This window comes from Haematobia irritans, chromosome 3, assembly GCF_050003625.1.
Source record: "Haematobia irritans isolate KBUSLIRL chromosome 3, ASM5000362v1, whole genome shotgun sequence".
NCBI lineage: Eukaryota > Metazoa > Arthropoda > Insecta > Diptera > Muscidae > Haematobia > Haematobia irritans.
Genome location: NC_134399.1, coordinates 122,032,589 through 122,053,711, shown reverse-complemented (window position 1 = coordinate 122,053,711; position 21,123 = coordinate 122,032,589). Strand labels below are relative to the sequence as shown.

Here is a 21,123-nt window from a genome sequence, read left to right as displayed (position 1 = left end):
CAGACGGTCATGGCTATATCGTCTCAGAATTTCTCCCTGATCAAGAATATATATACTTTATATAGTCGGAAATCGATATTTCGATGTGTTACAAACGAAATGACAAACTTATTATACCCCCGTCACCATTCTACGATGGTAGGTATACAAATGTTTTAAGCAAAGATTATAAACTTTATTTTAATTAAAATTTCATTATTCTAAAGAAATTTGTCCCTAATATTTTCTAAATTTCGGATCCTAAAATGTTGGTTGCGTAATCTTTAATATCACGAAAATATTTTTTTCAATGTAGATGATGCATTTCTCTGATATAAAGTTTTTTTCCTTGTCCAAGAGTCGATAGACTTTTTCAATTAAGTCATCCTTTCCTTATAATCAAGTGATTCAACTTAAAAATAGGTATCATAACATGAAAGAAAAATCTTTTGGACTAAGGTCAACTTGACTTTAATAATTAAAAAAAAAAAAAAAAATTTTGTATTTTTGTATCTTGACTACAAAGCAAAAATGTGTTCTAAAATAGGATATGGTTTTCAGCACTTAGGAAGTGGCGATTTTATAAGGAAAATGTGGTTATTGTGGTCAAATTTGCCCTGCGACCTAGATTTTGATCACAAAAATGTGTTCACAGACAGACGGACGGACGGACAGACGGACAGACGGACATGGCTAGATCGACTCAAGGACCCACCCTGAGCATTATTGTTTGGCAATACCATGTGTTTATCTCGTCTCCTTCTGGGTGTTGCAAACATATGCACTAACTTATAAAAACTTTATTTCAGAGAAATAAATCTTCTATGCTAAGCAAAATTCGCATTCGTATTTTATCTGTGGCCTCACGTCAATACTTTTTTTCCAGTGCACATATACTATTGAATATGTGATAGCAATTTTAAATACAAGAACAAATTTATAAATTTGGAGAAATTTATGAATATAGACCAAAATGGGCCAAATTCCGTTTGGTCCGGCCGTCGGACCAAATTTGAAAAATAGAAATTTTGGTCCGATCGGTAATACTGAATTGATTTCGAAAAATCCCTAACAAAATCCTAAAATTTCTTAAAATTTCTCATCAAATCCTCAAGTCCCCAACATAAAAGTGTTGTCCTCGTTCTCGAAAGAAAAAATCCCCAGTTTGGGAAAAAATCTCCAATACTGGCAACACTGTTTGTAACAGCTTTTACAAAAAAAGCTTTTCATCCGAAGCTTTGCCCGGTATTTTTAAACAACATGTGCGTTTTACTGTGATTTGTTGTTGCAGCTGTTTTGTTGGCATTATTTTGATAGTGTGCTTTATACTGCAGTATGATTTTTGCAAAATGTTGCTACAACAGAGTCAACCAACAACAATAGCAACAGTCAGGTTAGAAATTAGTTTAGTGGGTTAAATCTTTTTGTGTCTCTATGTGCGATTGTTTTTGGGTGCAAGAGTATGAGCTCATGTATTTATATACATGTGCTTGGGCGTGCGTGTGTGTGTGTGCCCGACTGTATGCCATTGACAGTTATGTCCGGGTATATATGTAAAGGGTGATTCTTTTGAGATTAGGATTTTCATGCATTAGTATTTGACAGATCACGTGGGATTTCAGACATGGTGTCAAAGAGAAAGATGCTCAGTATGCTTTGACATTTCATCATGAATAGACTTACGATCTGCCACAACGTCGAATTTTCAGTGAATGGGCCCTAGAAAAGTTGGCAGAAAATCCGCTTTTTTATCGACAAATTTTGTTCAGCGATGAGGCTCATTTCTGGTTGAATGGCTACGTAAATAAGCAAAATTGCCGCATTTGGAGTGAAGAGCAACCAGAAGCCGTTCAAGAACTGCCCATGCATCCCGAAAAATGCACTGTTTGGTGTGGTTTGTACGCTGGTGGAATCATTGGACCGTATTTTTTCAAAGATGCTGTTGGACGCAACGTTACGGTGAATGGCGATCGCTATCGTTCGATGCTAACAAACTTTTTGTTGCCAAAAATGGAAGAACTGAACTTGGTTGACATGTGGTTTCAACAAGATGGCGCTACATGCCACACAGCTCGCGATTCTATGGCCATTTTGAGGGAAAACTTTGGAGAACAATTCATCTCAAGAAATGGACCGGTAAGTTGGCCACCAAGATCATGCGATTTGACGCCTTTAGACTATTTTTTGTGGGGCTACGTCAAGTCTAAAGTCTACAGAAATAAGCCAGCAACTATTCCAGCTTTGGAAGACAACATTTCCGAAGAAATTCGGGCTATTCCGGCCGAAATGCTCGAAAAAGTTGCCCAAAATTGAACTTTCCGAATGGACCACCTAAGACGCAGCCGCGGTCAACATTTAAATGAAATTATCTTCAAAAAGTAAATGTCATGGACCAATCTAACGTTTCAAATAAAGAACCGATGAGATTTTGCAAATTTTATGCGTTTTTTTTTTTTTAAAGTTATCAAGCTCTTAACAAATCACCCTTTATATGCCTTAGTTATAGGTAGCCTTTACTTCAGGGTTTATGTAAAATTTCAAAATAAAAGAAACCAAAAACCGCATAATATGCAAATTATTTGATAGGCCTTGGTTACACATTGTTGTTGTTGGGAGTACCATGCTGTTAATTATTGTTGTTGAAGTTATATTTGTTGTTGCAGTTGTTGTTAGCAAAACTTGGTTAATTTTCATTTTGTTCTTGATTATTGGAAAATTTTTTGTCATTTAATTTTGGGTCTCTTTTCATTTGGATATTTAAACTAAATATTTAATTAAAACAAAATGATAACCACATTGGTTAAATAATTATCGATGACGATTTGCAAAGAATTGACCTTTTTGGGTGAAAGCAGGCTAAATGGTGGATAGACATCATTTTGGAAATTTATTTCTTTGGATATAGCTTTAATAAAATATTTTCTATATTTTTCTTAAAGATATTTTTTTTTTGGGTTCTTCATTATCACACCAACCACCAACCGTAGTTACCGAAACGCTAAAATTAAATAATTTTTATTGCAAAAAACAATAAATATTTATTTATAGTTAAATTTTATTATTTTTGTCGAAATTTTTCTCAAATATTTTATTTGTTTGTAGTTAAATTTTATTATTTTTGTCGATATTTTCCAGAGGCCAATAAAATTTTCTTTTTTTCTAAGTATGTCTCAAATATTTTATGAACCTAACTTAGACAAAAAGTTCAACGACTGTACACATAGTAAGTTCATTATGACCTAAAACAAAAGAAAATTTTTGTACATATCCCAAAAATAGTAAGAATTAACTACAGTATGGTTAAAATGGTCATGATTTAGCGACAATGATTTGTATACCCTGGGAGCCACCGTGGTGCAATGGTTGGCATGCCCGCCTTGCATTCACAAGGTCGTGGGTTCGATTGCTGCTTCGACCGAACACCAAAAAGTTTTTCAGCGGTGGATTATCCCACCTCAGTTATGCTGGTGACATTTCTGAGGATTTCAAAGCTTCTCTAAGTGGTTTGTTTCACTGTAATGTGGAACGCCGTTCGGACTCGGCTGTAAAAAGGTGGTCCCTTGTCATTGAGTTTAACATGGAATCGGGCAGCACTCAGTGATAAGAGAGAAGTTCACCAATGTGGTATCACAATGGACTGAATAGTCTAAGTGAGCCTGATACATCGGGCTGCCACCTAACCTAACCTAACCTAACCTAACCTAACCTATACTGTGGATTCCACAGTGCGGAAAATGGTGCTAGGCTAAGAAGTTTCCGAACTGCCCTCGTATAACTTCTTAGCCTAGCACAAAAAGTGCGGTATAAACGGAAACAAGTATATACGGCAGTAAGTTCAGCCAGGCCGAATCTTATGTACCCTCCACCAGGGCTGTGGAGCCGGAGTCGGAGTCTTGGAGTCGGAGTCTGAAGATTTTGCTGGAGTCGGAGTCGTAAAAATTTTGCTCGACTCCGACTCCGACTCCGGCTAAACCAAATTTTTTAAAACACTTCACATTTTTGTAACTAAGCAAGTTTTTACGCAAATTAGTTTCCATTGCGTTATTCATTCGATCAATGTACAGCATGATTGTAAATGAAAATCAACTTCCAATTACGGCTATCTTTTTATGTTTCCTAGAATGTTAGACTACCAGATGGGCTGGATCGAAACAGTTTAATACCCATATCAATTTATATGAAATATTTCGAACAATCGAAATTATTTTTTTTTTAAATTTTATTTTAAGGCCATATACATATGTGGAATATTGGGAGCCACCGTGGTGCAATGGTTAGCATGCCCGCCTTGCATACACAAGGTCGTGGGTTCGATTCCTGCTACGACCGAACACCAAAAAGTTTTTCAGCGGTGGATTATCCCACCTCAGTAATGCTGGTGACATTTCTGAGGGTTTCATAGCTTCTCTAAGTGGTTTCACTGGAATGTGGAACGCCGTTCGGACTCGGCTATAAAAAGGAGGTCCCTTGTCATTGAGCTTAACATGGAATCGGGCAGCACTCAGTGATAAGAGAGAAGTTCACCACTGTGGTATCAAAATGGACTGAATAGTCTAAGTGAGCCTGATACATCGGGCTGCCACATAACCTAACCTAACCTAACCTATGTGGAATATTGACAGAAATTTTTTTCACAGTTGTTTTTTATAGAAAATTTTGTCAAAATGTTATTTCTATCAAAAATGTTGTCAAAATTTTATTTCTATAAAATATTTATTCAAAATTTTATTACTATAGAAATATTTTTTTCTATAGAAAATTTAGTCAAAATTTTGTTTCTATAGAATATTTTGCAAAATTTTATTTTTATAGAAAATTTTGCAAAATTTTGTTTGTTACACAAAAATTTTTTCAAAATTTTATTTCTTTTCATAATTTTATTTTTTAGAAAAATTTAAGTCAAAATTTTATTTCTATAGAAAATTTTGCCAAAATTTTATAGTAATAGATTTTTTATTAGAAAATTTGGTCAAAATTTTATTTCTATAGAAAACTTTTCCAAAATTTTATAGTAATAAATTTTTTTATTAGAAAATTTGGTCAAAATTTTATTTCTATAGAAAATTTAGTCAAAATTTTGTTTCTGTAGAATATTTTGCAGAATTTTGTTTACTACACAAAAAATTTTCTAAAATTATATTTTTTGAAAATTTGTTCAAATTTTTATTTCTATAAGAAAAAATTGTCAAATTTTATTTCTATAGCAAACTATCTCAATTTTTTTTTCTTACTGATTCTCACTGCTATAAAAAATGTATTCAAAATTTTATTACTATAGAAATATTTTTTTCTATATAAAATTTAGTCAAAATTCAATTTGTAAGAGGAAATTTCCCAAATGTTTTCTCCATAAGGAGTTAGCATAAAGGGCCCAACATAGAGTTATCTCTCCCAGCCAGATCTATACTAAAGGCTGTGGAAAGGTTCATTCGCCCGAACCGAAACATGTACAGTCCAGGCGTGTATAGATTGGTATCTGGCGTTTTCTTTTCAATGGCTCTATTAACCATGTTCCTTAATCTATATCTGTCCATAAAGCTCGAAAAATAATTGTATAATTAGATATAATGCATTTGGACGTCAATTGCCTGTTTCATTATCAGGCTAACATGAAATATAATTTAGTCAAAATTTTATTTCTATAGAAAGTTTATTCAAAATTTTGTTTCTATAGAATATTTTGCAAAATTGTATTTCTATAGAAAATTTTGCAAAATTTTGTTTGCTACACAATTTTTTTATTGTTTTTATATTGATAATTTTTTCAAACTTTTATTTCTATAAAAAATTTTGCACAATTTTATTTCTATAAAAATTTTATTCAAAATTTTATTTCTATATATTTGGCCAAAATTTGATTTCTATAGAAAATTTTGCCAAAATTTTATTTCCTTAGAAAATTTAGTTAAAATTTTGTTTCTGTAGAAAATTTTGCAAAATTTTATTTCTATATAAAATTTTGCAAAATTTTATTTACTAGACAAAAATTTTTCCAAAATTGTATGCTCACTGATACTCACTGCTAAGTCAAAATTTGTACAAATTACTCAAATTTTAAAACATTTCAATGAATGCGTTTTTGCGAAATTGTCTAAACAATTATAAATATTTCCCAAATATTGCCCGAAATTTTGTAGAAGTCTTATTTGAGATTTTATCAAAATGTAGATCTAAATACAAAGTTGTGCAGAGTATATTATAATCGGCCCACCCGACTTTAGACTTTCCTTGCATTTTTATTTTTTGTTAAAATTGTGTTACGTCCCATAATGTTAGATTTAAATTTTAAGTACATAGATTTTGTAGAAGTATAAAAAATTTTGTCTAAATCGATTCAGATTCAAATTCATGCATATGGGAATATAAAGATTTATATAGCTCGCAACAAATTTAAAGGATTTGAGATAGTATCAATAATTTTGGTCCACAAATACATATACTGTTGGTATCTTCTCATATTAAATATGATGGGTATTTATATCATTATTTTATTTATTAAACATTGCCCTAAATTTGAAATATAGAGTTCAATTGGCATCTAATGTGAAATTAAGACCTTTTTTGCACACATAAATAAATACGATACTTTATATCGATCCACTTACGGTACCCCCACAATAGAACTACAATTAGTATTAAAATGAGATTTAATTATATTACCCGGAGTCGACTCCGGAGTCGGAGTCGAGCAAAATTGGCTCGACTCCACAGCCTTGCCCTCCACCATTGATTGCGTAGAAACTTCTACGAAAGACTGTCATCCACAATCGAATTAATTGGGTTTGTAGTATCTTAAATCGTTTTCTAAATTGTGAGTTAGTCCATACGTGGTATATATTAGACAAAAAAGGTATGTGTACACAGAAAAAAATGCTGCGAAAATTTTACCAATTAAAATTTTAATTGAGTTTTAATAAATATACAATTAAAAATTTAATTGATTCAACAAAATTTTTAATTGCAACAAAAAACAATCACAAAAATTAATAATATCAATTAATTTTTTTAGTTGGATCAATTAATTTTTTAATTAATACTATCATTTTTGTGATTGAAGACATTTCAATCAAAAAAATTAATTGGATCAATTAAGTTCGTGTTTGAAACAGAATTTTATTTTGTGTAGGTCAGTTTACAAATAATTACGAATCGATATGGACTTTTGCACGGTACGTAGAGAGCCAGAATTGAAATATGGGGGTCGCTTATATGTGGCCTATATACAATTATGAACTTCATATGGACCAATTTTGGTGTGATTGGGGATCGATTTTTCTGAGCGCTATATATAACTATAGACCGATTTAATTAGTTAGTGGTTGTTAACGGCCACATACTAGCACAATGTACCAAATTTCAACTGACTCGGATGAAATTTGCTCCTTCAAGTGGCTCCAAAACCAAATCTCGGGATCGGTTTATATGGGGGCTATATATGATTATGGACTGATATGGACCACTTTTGGCATGGTTGTTAAATATCATATACTACCACCACGTACCAAATTTCAGATCGGATGAATTTTGCTTCTCCGAAAGGCACCGGGGATCAAATCTGGGGATCGGTTTATATGGGGGCTATATATAATTATGGACTGATATGAACCAATTCCTGCATGATTGTTGGATAACATATACTAACAGCACGTACCAAATTTCAACCGAATCAGATGAATTTTGGTCTTATATGGGGGCTATATATAATTATGGACCGATTCCGACAAATTTTTGCATGGTCATTAGAGATCATATACTAACACCATGTACCAAATTTCAGCCAGATCGGATGAAATTTGCTTCCCTTAGAGGCTCCGCAAGCCAAATCGGGGGATCGGTTTATATGGGGGCTATATATAAATATTGACCGATGTGGACCAATTTTTGCATAGTTGTTAGAGACCATATACCAACACCATGTGGTGCACTGGTTAGCATGCCCGCCTTGCATACACAAGGTCGTGGGTTCGATTCCTACTACGACCGAACACCAAAAAGTTTTTCAGCGGTGGATTATCCCACCTCAGTAATGCTGGTGACATTTCTGAGGGTTTCAAAGCTTCTCTAAGTGGTTTCACTGAAATGTGGAACGCCGTTCGGACTCGGCTATAAAAAGGAGGTCCCTTGTCATTGAGCTTAACATGGAATCGGGCAGAACTCAGTGATAAAAGAGAAGTTCACCACTGTGGTATCAAAATGGACTGAATAGACTAAGTGAGCCTGATACATCGGGCTGCCACATAACCTAAACTAACCGAACACCATGTACCAAATTTCAACCGGATCGAATGAAATTTGCTTCTGTTAGAGCCTCCGCAAGCCAAATCTGGGGATCGGTTTATATGGGGGCTATATATAATTATGACCGATGTGGACCAATTTTTGCATAATTGTTAGAGACCATATACCAACACCATGTACCAAATTTCAGCCGGATCGGATAACATTTGCTTCTCTTAGAGAATCGGCAAGCCAAATTCGAGGGTCCGTTTATATGGGGGCTATAGGTAAATGTGGACCGATATGGCCCATTTGCAATACTATCCGATCTACATCAATAACAACTACTTGTGCCAAGTATCAAGTCGTTAGCTTGTTTCGTTCGGAAGTTACCGTGATTTCAACACAAGGACGGACGGACGGACGGACATGCTCAGATCGACTCAGAATTTTACCACGACCCAGAATATATATACTTTATGGGATCTTAGAGCAATATTTCGATGTGTTACAAACAGAATGACAAAGTTAGTATACCCCCATCCTATGGTGGAGGGTATAAAAAGTTGAGTGTTTTGGAAACTTCCATCTCTATTATGACTACATGTTAAATTTTGCTTCGATCTGGCAACTCCTTCATATAGAAATACGTGCTGCCATTAAATATTTACATAAAAAGGTTTATCGGGACTAGAAATTCATAATTATATGGTGAATGTGTTAGGTGAAAGTGCTCCTTCATATGCAACAGTAAAAAATGGGTTGCTGAATTTAAACATGGTCGTACAAGCATTGAAGATGAACCATGTAGTGGACGTCCAAAAACAGCAACAACAACAGAAATTGTAGCCAGAGTGCATGATATGGTATTAAATGATCGACGAATAAAAGTGCGTGAAATTGCTAATATCATGGGCATCTCAAATGATCGAGTCCATTTAATTTTGCATGAAGAACTACAGATGAAAAGCTTTCTGTAAGATGGGTGCCGCATTTGTTAACAGTCCATCAAAAACGCATAAGAATGAACATTTCTCAAGCTTGTTTGGATCGTTTTAAGCGAAATAAAATGGATTTTAAGCGTCGTTTCATAACTGTTGATGAGACATGGATCCACCACTATACTCCAGAGACAAAAGAACAATCCAAACAATGGACTGAAGCTGGAGGAAGTGCCCCAAAGAAGGCAAAAACAATTTAATCGGCTGGTAAGGTTATGGCAACGGTTTTTGCTACTTCAAAAGTATTTTATTGATTGACTATCTGCAAAAGGGTAAAACAATAAATTCAGAGTACTATTGTAACCTTTTGGATCAATTAAATGTACAAATTCGAGAAAAGCATCCTGGCTTACAACACAAGAAAATAATTTTTCATCAAGACAACGCACCAGCGCACAAGAGTGTTTTAGCAATGACTAAAATCAACGTATTAAAGTACGAGTTGCTTGACCACCCACCTGAGTCTCCCGATTTAGCTCCCATTGACTTTTACTTGTTCCCAAATCTAAAAAAATTCCTTGCTGGCAAGCGTTTTACCTCAAATGAAAATGCAATTACAGTTGTAAGCCACTATTATGAAGACCTTGAGGAAAACTATTTTAATCAAGGGATAGAATTGCTAGAAAAGCGTTGGACTAAGTGTATTGAAGATTCAGGAGATTATATTGAAAAATAAAAATATTTTTGAAAAACTAACTATTCTCTTTCATTGATAGGCTAAGAAGTTTCCGAACCGACCTCGTAGCAGTCTTATATCAATACACATTCGAATTTTTCGGTAAAGTTGGGATAGTCGAGAAAACCTCTTGTCTAGATTGGAACTTCAAAACTTTAAATTTAGAGTGAAAGAAGTATATACGGCCGTAAGTTCGGCCAGGCCGAAGCTTATGTACCCTCCACCATGGGTTGCGTAGAAACATCTTCTAAACACTGCCATCCACAATCGAATTGAACCAGATCGAATGAATTTGCTCCTCCAAGAGGCTCCGGAGGTCAAATCTGGAGAATGGTTTATATGGGGGCTATATATAATTATGCACCGTATGGACCAATTCTGGCATGGTTGTTAGAGACAATATACTAACACTATGTTCCAAATTTCAACCGGATCGGATGATGTTTGGGTATAACAGAGTACGGTTGGAATCAGCGGGGGTGAGCGGGGATTACCTTTACCTGTGTGAGATGAACCGAGTGATCATGGATCTCTCATGAGCCGAAGATAAACCAAAAGCTTTATGACAAATCAATTGGTTTATCGCTCCCAGAAAAGATGACCAAAGATGACGATAAAACCATGGATAAAATTAAATGAAACAGCAATTAGGGAATGGACTGTATTTAGAGATTGTGTTTTATTTTCTTTGGTCGACTTCTTACCAGTAGGTGTTCGTAGTTACAGGGATGAAAAGCAAGTGAATTATAAAGGAAATACTATTTTCAAAATGGCTTAGTGATTTTATGGATAAAACTTAATTTAATTATCTGATTACTCATCTACCAATGCGACACTGTAGACAGAAATTCATTTGGGGATTTTTATACTAATCTAGGAATTCATGTATTAATTAGGGTTTTCGTTTCAACGTAAACATTCTGCCCACCTTGCAGTACTACTAAAATAAAATAGGAGAAAATAAATTGTTGATACAAATTCGTGTTGTACTCTTCTTCGGTTAGTACTGCTTATTTTCTATTAAATGATACTTAAATCTAAGATAAGCTGAGTTTTTGTGGTCGAATGCATTTTTCTGTAAAATAGAAGAAATTATATTTTGGATTGTGAGAAAAAATAAACGAGAAATTAGGGTAGGTGAAGTCATCGAAAATTTTAAAGGATTATACACTTTCGTGGGGCAGAACAACGAGTTTTGTTATTGGCCTTGTTATCGTGCCTCGTTCTGTTCTTACGTCGGCCACCCGAACTCTTCCGTCGCTTCCCATGTAGATTCGAGAGATTCTTCCCAGTCGCCAACTATTAGGAGGCAAATTTTCTTCCTTTACGACGACTAACATGTCCTCTTGGAGATTGGAGTCGGGTGTTTTCCACTTATGTCGTTTTTGAAGCTCCTTTAAGTATTCGTTCTTCCAACGGGTGCAAAATTGCTGGTAAAGTGCTTTGATTTTTTGCCATCGGTTTTGAATAGATATTGGAGATTGATTGGATTCAGGTTCCAGCGGAACCAAAATAGGACATCCAATTAAGAAGTGACCTGGAGTTAGAGCTGCAAGATCGGAAGGTTCTTGGGAACTTGGAGATATTGGTCTAGAGTTTAAACATGCTTCTATCTTGGATAATAAAGTTTGGAATTCCTCGAATGTATATTTATGGACACCCGCCACCTTTCTGAAATGTAACTTGAAACTTTTTACACCGGCCTCCCATAGACCACCCATATGTGGGGCACCGGGGGGTATGAAGTGCCAAGTAACATTCTGGTGAGCGTAATTTGAGGTCACTGCTTGTCGTGATGTTTGGATAAACTCTTTAGCCAAAACCTTGGAAGCACCAATGAAAGTGGTTCCGTTGTCGGAATGTATATGAAGTGGACATCCTCGCCGTGATACAAATCGGCTAAATGCAGCAAGAAAAGCGGACGATGACAAATCAGTTGTAGCTTCGAGGTGTATCGCCCGAGTTGAAAAACAAATGAACACACACACATAGCCCTTTGAAATACGGCAGCATCTTCCCGCAAAGCTTTTCAGCTCAAAGGGACCAGCAAAGTCGATTCCGGTATGAGCAAATGGACGTGAAATTTCACATCTCTCAGGAGGTAAAGCGGCCATTAACTGTTTCTGACATCTTTTCTTATATAAAATACATGGCTTGCAATTATGGATAATAGCCTTGATTAGGTTCTGCACTTTTGGAATCCAGTATTGCGTACGGACAAGTCTAAGTACTAGTTGATTACCACCATGTAAACTAATTTGATGGGTGAAATGTACAAGCAACCTAGAATACTGACAATTGTACGGCAGAATAATCGGATGACGTTCTTGGTACGACAGGGTTGTTGATGATTCCAATCTCCCACAAATGCGCATTATGCCTTCTGAATCCATGAAAGGATTCAAACATAGTATGGGACTAGAAGACGATATGGATTTTTTGCTAGAAAGAGTCAGGTATTCGTTTGCATAATAGGCTTTTTGGGTCACGATAATAAGTTTCTTACGAACAAAAAGAATTTCGGCAGCAGTAATGGATGCTGAATCTCTTTTATAATTTGATCGATATTTTGGATGGGTACCCAGATAGAATCTGTAGACGTAAGAAATTACTCTCATAGCTCTTGGAAATGAAGAAAAACGATGTAGTATGTCGAGAAAATCCTTAAAATATGAAAAATGAACTTGCACAGATTTCCTTTCACAATCTGTATCGCCGACAACTTCCTTCGGGATTTTTGGCCATGTTCTTGAAGATTCAGAAAGCCAAGTTGGCCCTTCCCACCAAAGCTTACATCTCGAAAGCTCTTGGGGGCTAGTGCCTCGACTGGCTATATCAGCTGGATTTTCTTTCGAGTTAACATGAAACCATCGTGATGGATCCACTACGTGCGTTATTTTCGAGACTCGATTTGCCACGAAAGTTGTCCAAACACAAGGTGGTTTTGCCAACCATGACAGTACAATCGTTGAGTCTGTCCAACAGTATATTGTATATTTTTGGATATCAAAGTGTGGAATTAGATTATCGATCATTTCCGCCAAAAGTGAGGCTCCGCATAGCTCCAATCGAGGAATTGACAAAGTCTTTAATGGAGCAACCTTGGTCTTGGATGATATTAAACGTGTGGATATTGCATTGGGATAAGTCATGCGTATGTAAAGTGCAGCAGAATATGCCTTCTCTGAGGCATCCGAAAAACCGTGGAATTCAATGTCTGCCTCGGGTGAAAAGCTCACCCATCTCGGAATTCTAATCTTTTCTATAAGTGGATAGTCACCCTGAAAATTTTTCCACATTGTTTGGGTCTCTGTGGAAATTAAGGAATCCCAGTCTGTTCTTTCCATCCAGATTTTCTGCATTATTATTTTTGCCGTGATAACTATAGGAGATAACCATCCTGCAGGATCAAATATTTTGGATATTTGAGATAACACTTCTCGTTTCGTGTAAGGCAGATGTTCCGGAAGTGGTATAGCTGTGAAGTAGAATTCGTCAGATAGAGCGTTCCAACGGATTCCTAAGGTCTTTGCTGAACTGCGATCTTCGAATTCCAAAAAATCGCTGTACAAAAGTCTATCTTCAGGAAGCCCGTGAAGAATGGCTTTTCGATTCGAAATCCATTTGCGTATTGAAAATCCTGCAGAATTCAAAGCCTGAATGAGTTGATCCCTAGTAGCAATGGCTATTGGAATGGAATGAGCGCCAATTAACGCATCATCCACATACATACACGATTTTAAAATATGACTAGCTAAGGGATACTTATCCTGAACATCATTCGCCAACTGAATCATGGTACGAATGGCTAAATAAGGAGCACAATTCAAGCCAAACGTCACAGTCTTCAATTCAAAGTCCTGGATTGGATCATCCTGTGATTTACGAAATAAAATTCGTTGAAAGGGAGTATCGGACGAATCTACCAGGATTTGTCGGTACATTTGCTGTATGTCACCATTCAAAACAAATCGATAGAAACGCCATCGTAAGATTAAAATGGTCAGGTCATTCTGAAGTACTGGACCCGTGTGAAGAACGTCATTTAGGCTTACCCCAGTTGACGTTGGACATGATGCATTGAAGACGACTCGAATCTTAGTCGTTGCCCTTTCAGGCTTGACCACTGCATGATGGGGTAAGTAATAGTTGGGCTCAGCCATTAATGCATTCGGAGAAGTCACTGGGAACATATGTCCCAATATATGATATTCATCAAGAGCCTTATCATATTCGGATTTCAAATAAGCATCCTTAAGAAGACGCGTTTCATTACGGAGAAACTGCGCCATTGCACTCTTTCGTGAAACTCCGAGGCATGATTTGTCTGGATTGGATTCTTTGAATGGGAGAACAACAACATATCTGCCCTCGGGATTCCGTCTTGTCGTTTTCCTATACAAATCCTCGCAGTATTTATCATCCCGTGAGGGAAATCGTTTTCGTGGTATGTTCTCCACTTCCCAGAACCGGGAAATCTTTTGATCCAAAGAGATATCACAAAAGTATGAAACACAAGTATTGAAACAGGAGGAATTTCGATGAGCAATAGGTCCCGTAAGAATCCATCCAAAGACAGTTTCTTGAGCCATTAGAGTGCCACAAATCTGATGAAGGTTCCTGGGCAACAGGATTGAAGGAAGAACATCAGCGCCTAAGAGAATATCAATTTTGGCACTCTCATAAAATCTGGGATCGGCCAAATCTAGTCGAGGCAAATTCGAGAACGATTCAACATGGATAGTTTTGGACGGTAGATTATTGGAGAGGTGTGGTACTATTAAAGCCGACACTGTTAGTTCGAAATCGGGCACCACGTCCGAAACCAACATAAAAGAACATTCCTTGTGTACGGAAGCAGAAACCGAACTATTCAAACCGGAAATAATGGCGGAAGTTCGACGGACTGGAAGTTTCAATAAGTTAGCAAGATTCTCCGATATGAAAGAACCTTCGGAGCCTGTATCCAACAACGCCCGAACTTTATATACTTCCCCTTGATGTAAAAGATTTACCATCGCTGTCCCTAATAAAATCCCACTAGAACTGGCAGCAAAACAGGTCTGTATAACTTCACTGGAAGAGTTATTAGGCTGACCCTTGGATGTGGATGGTTGGTAGGACAACATGGAAGCATTTTCCGGCCTTGAGGTCGGGACAGGATTATCTAAACGGGTATCGTCCGAGACTCGCTTCACAGACCCCGATTCTCTATGCAACATAGTATTATGTTTTCCCTTACATTTGGCGCAGACGTTTTTACTCCTACAACTTTTAACTGAGTGAGAGCCCGAAAAACAGTTTAAACATAAATTGCTGCTCTTTATCTCAGTTAGCCTTTGATCATAATCCATCGCAATAAATCGGGGACACTTTCTAATAATGTGAAATTCCTTAGGACATAGCCGACATTTAATCCTATTGATCCCGGTTTGGAAGGCGTGAACTTTACTAGAAGAATGCTTTGGGTTCACATTACCTCTCTGTTTCACATTAGTCGGCTTCGCTTCGCTTAAACACTTCAGTGCAGTAACCGATTCAAGGGTCCTATGTCTATTTGTTAGAAACGCATTTAGCTCAGACCACTCTGGAATAGTCGTTTTGTCACTTAACGTTTGCTCCCATAGAGTGAGGGTCGTCTCGGGGAGACAATTCGAACAGAGGTAAATAAAAATAGGATTCCAACTATTAATATCGATTTTGTAGAGTTTCAATGTGTCTATACAGGAGTTTATGTCACCCTGTAACTTCTTCAAAGCAGTGGCCAGGACTTGTAATCACCATGGAAAATTCCCAATTCTATGGGGGGCAAGTTAATAGTATGGTCGCGTGACATAGAATTCGAGGCAACAGCGGGAGGTGACAGCCTTTGTAGAAACTCCGTAAGTTTCGAAATACATCTACAATACGTGGAGTACGTACTCTTATATTTCTCCCGTATCATGTCCATTGGACTTGCGACCTCGTCTTTGGCATTATTGTCGTCCTCCTCGTCGTCCGAAAGCTCAGCCAAACAGCTGTCATATACATCCTTAAAACGCGACCAATTAGATCTGACCTCATTTATGTGTGTCTCTAACAAGCAAGAAGAGTCAATAGGCAATTCATTTGAGTTCAATGCAGCCTCGAATTCAACGAGCCTGTCTGCCAGTCGGATAAACCTGTCAAGTGACATAATTGGTCGAGAGCTCCCAAATAAAATGACAATCAACGACAACGATAATATTGGAAACCCCGGATAATTTTATCTCTCACCCGATATCGCTACAATTGGTGAGAGTTCGACTCAAATATTTAATCAATGAAAACCCAGTAAATATATCCGCTCCGATATAACCAACAAAGACAAAACTATTTAAATTATTCGACAAAGATATTCGATCAAGATTGATGTGGTCAAAACTAATATATTATCAATTAATGCGATAAGAGGTAAACACAGATATTCCAAAGTTCAATACAATCGTGTATAAAATTCCCAAGATCTCGATTGTAAAACAAAACAAATATCTTTTGGATTTCATTCCCACAATTCCTCCACTACTTCATAGATACGTATCTTTTACATATATCGCCATATCAATTATGTTGCTCCTTCCATGACAAGGACAAAGAAAATCATAAACAAAGGGAATTTACTAAATTGGCGTTTATCACATTTGTTTTGATCATGAATGCGAAATTCCCCCTTACACCACAATTATTGCGGCAAGAACCTCAGTGAGTCAGAAAAGAACAGACATATACTATTTTGAAGGGATAAAACAAATAAAGAAGAAATCTCGGGTAAAATGAAATAACACTTATCACTTTTGTTTTGATTTTCAACTTTATTTTCTATATTTGCATTCCCCTCCAGTTCTATTCCAGTAGAAAGGGACACTCCAATGATATCACGGTAAGAATCTTTAGGAGTCGGAAAAGGATAGAAATATATTCCCGAATGGATAAAAAATAAAGAAAACTCTTGTTCTGATAATGAATTTTATCTTACACTTCAATTAGCTCAGGGCAAGTGGTTTAATTAGTCGGAAAGGAACAGAAAAGGTTATTTTAAATAAATAAAAAGAAGGTTAAAATGAAATTATTCTGATAACTTTCGTTTTGACTCTCATGTTCATAATAGTAGAGTAGAAGAGGGACATTCAGCAATAAATTGTATGAGTCGGAATTCCAAATAAATAAGAGGTTACGTTAAAATGAAAGTACACTAATTACTTCTGTTTTGATCGTCAGGTTCATGATGTTTTTGTGGAAAGGGACACTCCAATATGCCTCCGCAAGAAATCTTATGAGTCGGAGAAGAATAGAAATATATTTTGTAATGGATAAAACAGAATGAAAAATCTACTCCGATTAGTCTAGGATCATTAATCGAAAGAGTGGCATAAGAATAGAAATATATTTTCGAATAAATAAGAAAAATAGGTTAACATGAAATAACATTTATAACCTTTATCTGGATCTTTAAAATCCCTCTTCTAATTTTACTCTAGTGAGAAGAGACATTCCACTTTTATTATGGCAAAAATATTAACAAGTGGGGAAAAACAGAAATATAATTTTCAAACGGTAAAAAATAAAGAAGAATTCCCGTATAAAGTGATCATAGTCCCGACTATGGACTCTAAAATATGTTTGTATTATCTTTTAATTGAATATTTTGTGAAATTTCATTGAATAAGTGGGAAAAGGTAAATATATCAAATTTTGAGTGCATAAGAAATAAAGGAGAACTCTGATCAAAAAAATGGAATTTCATTTATTGCTTTTTTCGTTGTCTTTAGAGTTATATTTTGTCGGTATACTTTTCCAATTTCTTTTCCTAGTAGAAAAGGACAGAGACTTGAATATTGGAAAGGGACAAATATTATTCTGTAGAAGGTAAAAAATATTAAAGACCAAAAAGCCAATATTGACGAAAGAGCGATCAATTACAAAAGCACGATATGTCTCTCCCACAGAGAGAAATGATAATCTCTGAGAATGTTCAAAAGCTTCTTTTGAGAGAAATATTTAGTACAGCGCATTGGCGCCAAAAATGTTGTCAAATGAAATCCGAGGAATGAAACGATGGTGAGTGTTTGTCATTTGCAAAGAGGTAGCACGAAATTATTACGTAACTATGACCTTAACGATTGCAATATTAAGGGGAAGGCATCCGCGTTGTCATGATACATCTTCCAAAGGCAGTTCTTTTTTTTTTTTTTTTTTTCACTGACTTTTATAAGGAAGTATTGAAATGTCGCAGTTTATATACAAATATAGGATTCGAAAAAAGACTTACACGTTTTCCTCGAAAATCTGCTTTTCCTAAATGAAGATAAAATGTCTTTTACACGACCAGGTTAGGTACTTTCATAAACATTAGTAAATATTACACTTCTTTGAAATCGTCTACCGGCCACGTATAAGAAACTTGCGGCAAATATCGCAGGTTGATATATATTTCGATTTAATACATTTCATTAAATAATATCATCGATATTCTGTCGATATTTTTCCTTAAACAGATTTATATATTTTCACAAAATCCACGTGTTTAATATGGGATAATCGAAAATTAATTAAAGCACGGAGATGTGCTTGTATAACCCGTAGACGAATAAAACCACACTGAATAGTAGGAACAATTGAAATGCAAACATACCTGTACTGTAGAAAGAGCTGAAATCTCTGAGAGAACGCTGATAATCCGGCTCGATTGGGACCAAATGTTTGGGTATAACAGAGTACGGTTGGAATCAGCGGGGGTGAGCGGGGATTACCTTTACCTGTGTGAGATGAACCGAGTGATCATGGATCTCTCATGAGCCGAAGATAAACCAAAAGCTTTATGACAAATCAATTGGTTTATCGCTCCCAGAAAAGATGACCAAAGATGACGATAAAACCATGGATAAAATTAAATGAAACAGCAATTAGGGAATGGACTGTATTTAGAGATTGTGTTTTATTTTCTTTGGTCGACTTCTTACCAGTAGGTGTTCGTAGTTACAGGGATGAAAAGCAAGTGAATTATAAAGGAAATACTATTTTCAAAATGGCTTAGTGATTTTATGGATAAAACTTAATTTAATTATCTGATTACTCATCTACCAATGCGACACTGTAGACAGAAATTCATTTGGGGATTTTTATACTAATCTAGGAATTCATGTATTAATTAGGGTTTTCGTTTCAACGTAAACAGATGAAATATGCTTCTCTTAGAGGCTCCGCAAGCCAAATCTTGTGATAGGTTTATATGGGGGCTATATATAATTGTGAACCGATGTAGACCAATTTTTGCATGGTTGTTAGAGACCATATACCAACACCATGTACCAAATTTCAGCCGGATCGGATGAAATTAGCTTCTCTTAGAGGCCTCGCAAGCCAAATTTGGGGGGTCCGTTTATATGGGGGCTATACGTAATAGTGGACCGATATGGCCCATTTGCAATACCAACTGACCTACATCAATAACAACTACTTGTGCCAAGTTTCAAGTCAATAGCTTGTTTCGTTCGGAAGTTAGCGTGATTTCAACAGACGGACGGACGGACAGGCTCGGATCGACTCAGAATTTCACCACGACCCAGAATATATATACTTTATTCGATGTGTTACAAACGGAATGACAAAGTTAATATACCCCCCATCCTGTGGCGGAGGGTATAAAAAAGAATGCGTGTTTCACCATAATTTTATTGATATATTTTTTACCCTCCACCATAGGTTGGGGGTATATTAACTATGTCATTCCGTTTGTAACACATCGAAATATTGCTCTTAGACCCCATAAAGTATATATATTCTGGGTCGTGGTGAAATTCTGAGTCGATCTGAGCATGTCCGTCCGTCCGTCTGATGAAATCACGCTAACTTCCGAACGAAACAAGCTATCGACTTGAAACTTGGCACAAGTAGTTGTTATTGATGTAGGTCGGATGGTATTGCAAATGAGCCATATCGGTCCACTTTTACGTATAGCCCCCATAGAAACGGACCCCCAAAATTTGGCTTGCGAGGCCTCTAAGAGAAGTAAATTTCATCCGATCCGGCTGAAATTTGGTACATGGTGTTAGTATATGGTCTCTAACAACCATGCAAGAATTGGTCCACATCGGTCCAAAATTATATATAGCCCCATATAAACCGATCCCCCGATTTGGCTTGCGAGGCCTCTAAGAGAAGCAAATTTCATCCGATCCGGCTGAAATTTGGTACATGGTGTTAGTATATGGTATCTAGCAACCATGCAAAAAATGGTCCACATCGGTCCATAATTATATATAGCTCCCATATAAACCGATCCCCCGATTTGGCTTGCGAGGCCTCTAAGAGAAGCAAATTTCATCCGATCCGGCTGAAATTTGGTACATGGTGTTAGTATATGGTATCTAGCAACCATGCAAAAATTGGTCCACATCGGTCCATAATTATATATAGCTCCCATATAAACCGATCCCTTGATTTGGCTTGCGAGGCCTCTAAGAGAAGCAAATTTCTTGCGATCCGGCTGAAATTTGGTACATGGTGTTAGTATATGGTCTCTACCAACCATGCAAAAATTGGTCCACATCGGTCCATAATTATATATAGCCCCCATATAAACCAATCACCAGATTTGACCTCCGGAGGCTCTTGGAAGACCAAAATTCATCTGATTCAGTTGAAATTCGGTACGTGGTGTAAATATATGGTCTCAAACTCCCATGCAAAAATTGGTCGAAATCGGTCCATAATTATATATAGGCCCCATATAAACCGATCCCCAGATTTGACCTCCAGAGCCCCTTGGAAGAGCACAATTCTTCCCATTCGGTTGAAATTTGGTACGTGATGTTAGTATATGGTATCCAACAACCATGCAGGAATTGGTTCCTATCAGCCCATAATTATATTTATTTATTTATTTAAGGTTTTGTATGGGTCTCAACACAGTCTGGTTATATAGACCCTAAAATCTTATTCACTATTAGCTATATACATATTTTATATACATATGTCAATATAATTTCAAAGATTCATAATAGTTTCAAATAATTTTAATATGTCCTGAATTTAAATCGAATTATATAAGTTGATTTCCATCAGAAATCGTTTAATATTTTTGAAATAAGTATGTCTCGATAATATGGTAATATCATTGATTCCGTATTTGCTTCTTATATGACTTATTCGGGTGCAATCGTTAAAAATATGGGTGATGGAAAGGGATTCACCGCACTCACATCGTGGGGGACTATCCATTTCTATAAGGTA

At 36.3% G+C, this 21,123-nt stretch overlaps 1 protein-coding gene across 1 annotated transcript; it reads right to left on the bottom strand.

The window, feature by feature from the left end:
* Nucleotides 1-11,036: 11,036 nt before the first annotated feature.
* Nucleotides 11,037-21,111, bottom strand: LOC142231162 (uncharacterized). Its single transcript, XM_075301780.1, has 5 exons — nucleotides 21,093-21,111; nucleotides 18,524-18,647; nucleotides 16,129-16,275; nucleotides 15,655-16,034; nucleotides 11,037-15,592 (listed from the first exon to the last, which is right to left on the bottom strand). The coding sequence occupies exons 1-5, from the start codon at nucleotides 21,109-21,111 to the stop codon at nucleotides 11,037-11,039; spliced, it is 5,226 nt and encodes a 1,741-aa protein (XP_075157895.1).
* Nucleotides 21,112-21,123: the final 12 nt, after the last annotated feature.

What these genes read in the sequence shown, in the direction of transcription:
- LOC142231162 (XM_075301780.1), bottom strand. An exon ending in ACCAATTGTAGCGATATCGG is followed by an intron (nt 16,035 to 16,128) that starts GTGAGAGATAAA and finishes GTCACTTGACAG; the next exon opens with GTTTATCCGACTGGCAGACA. An exon ending in AGAATTGGGAATTTTCCATG is followed by an intron (nt 15,593 to 15,654) that starts GTGATTACAAGT and finishes ACTCCTGTATAG; the next exon opens with ACACATTGAAACTCTACAAA.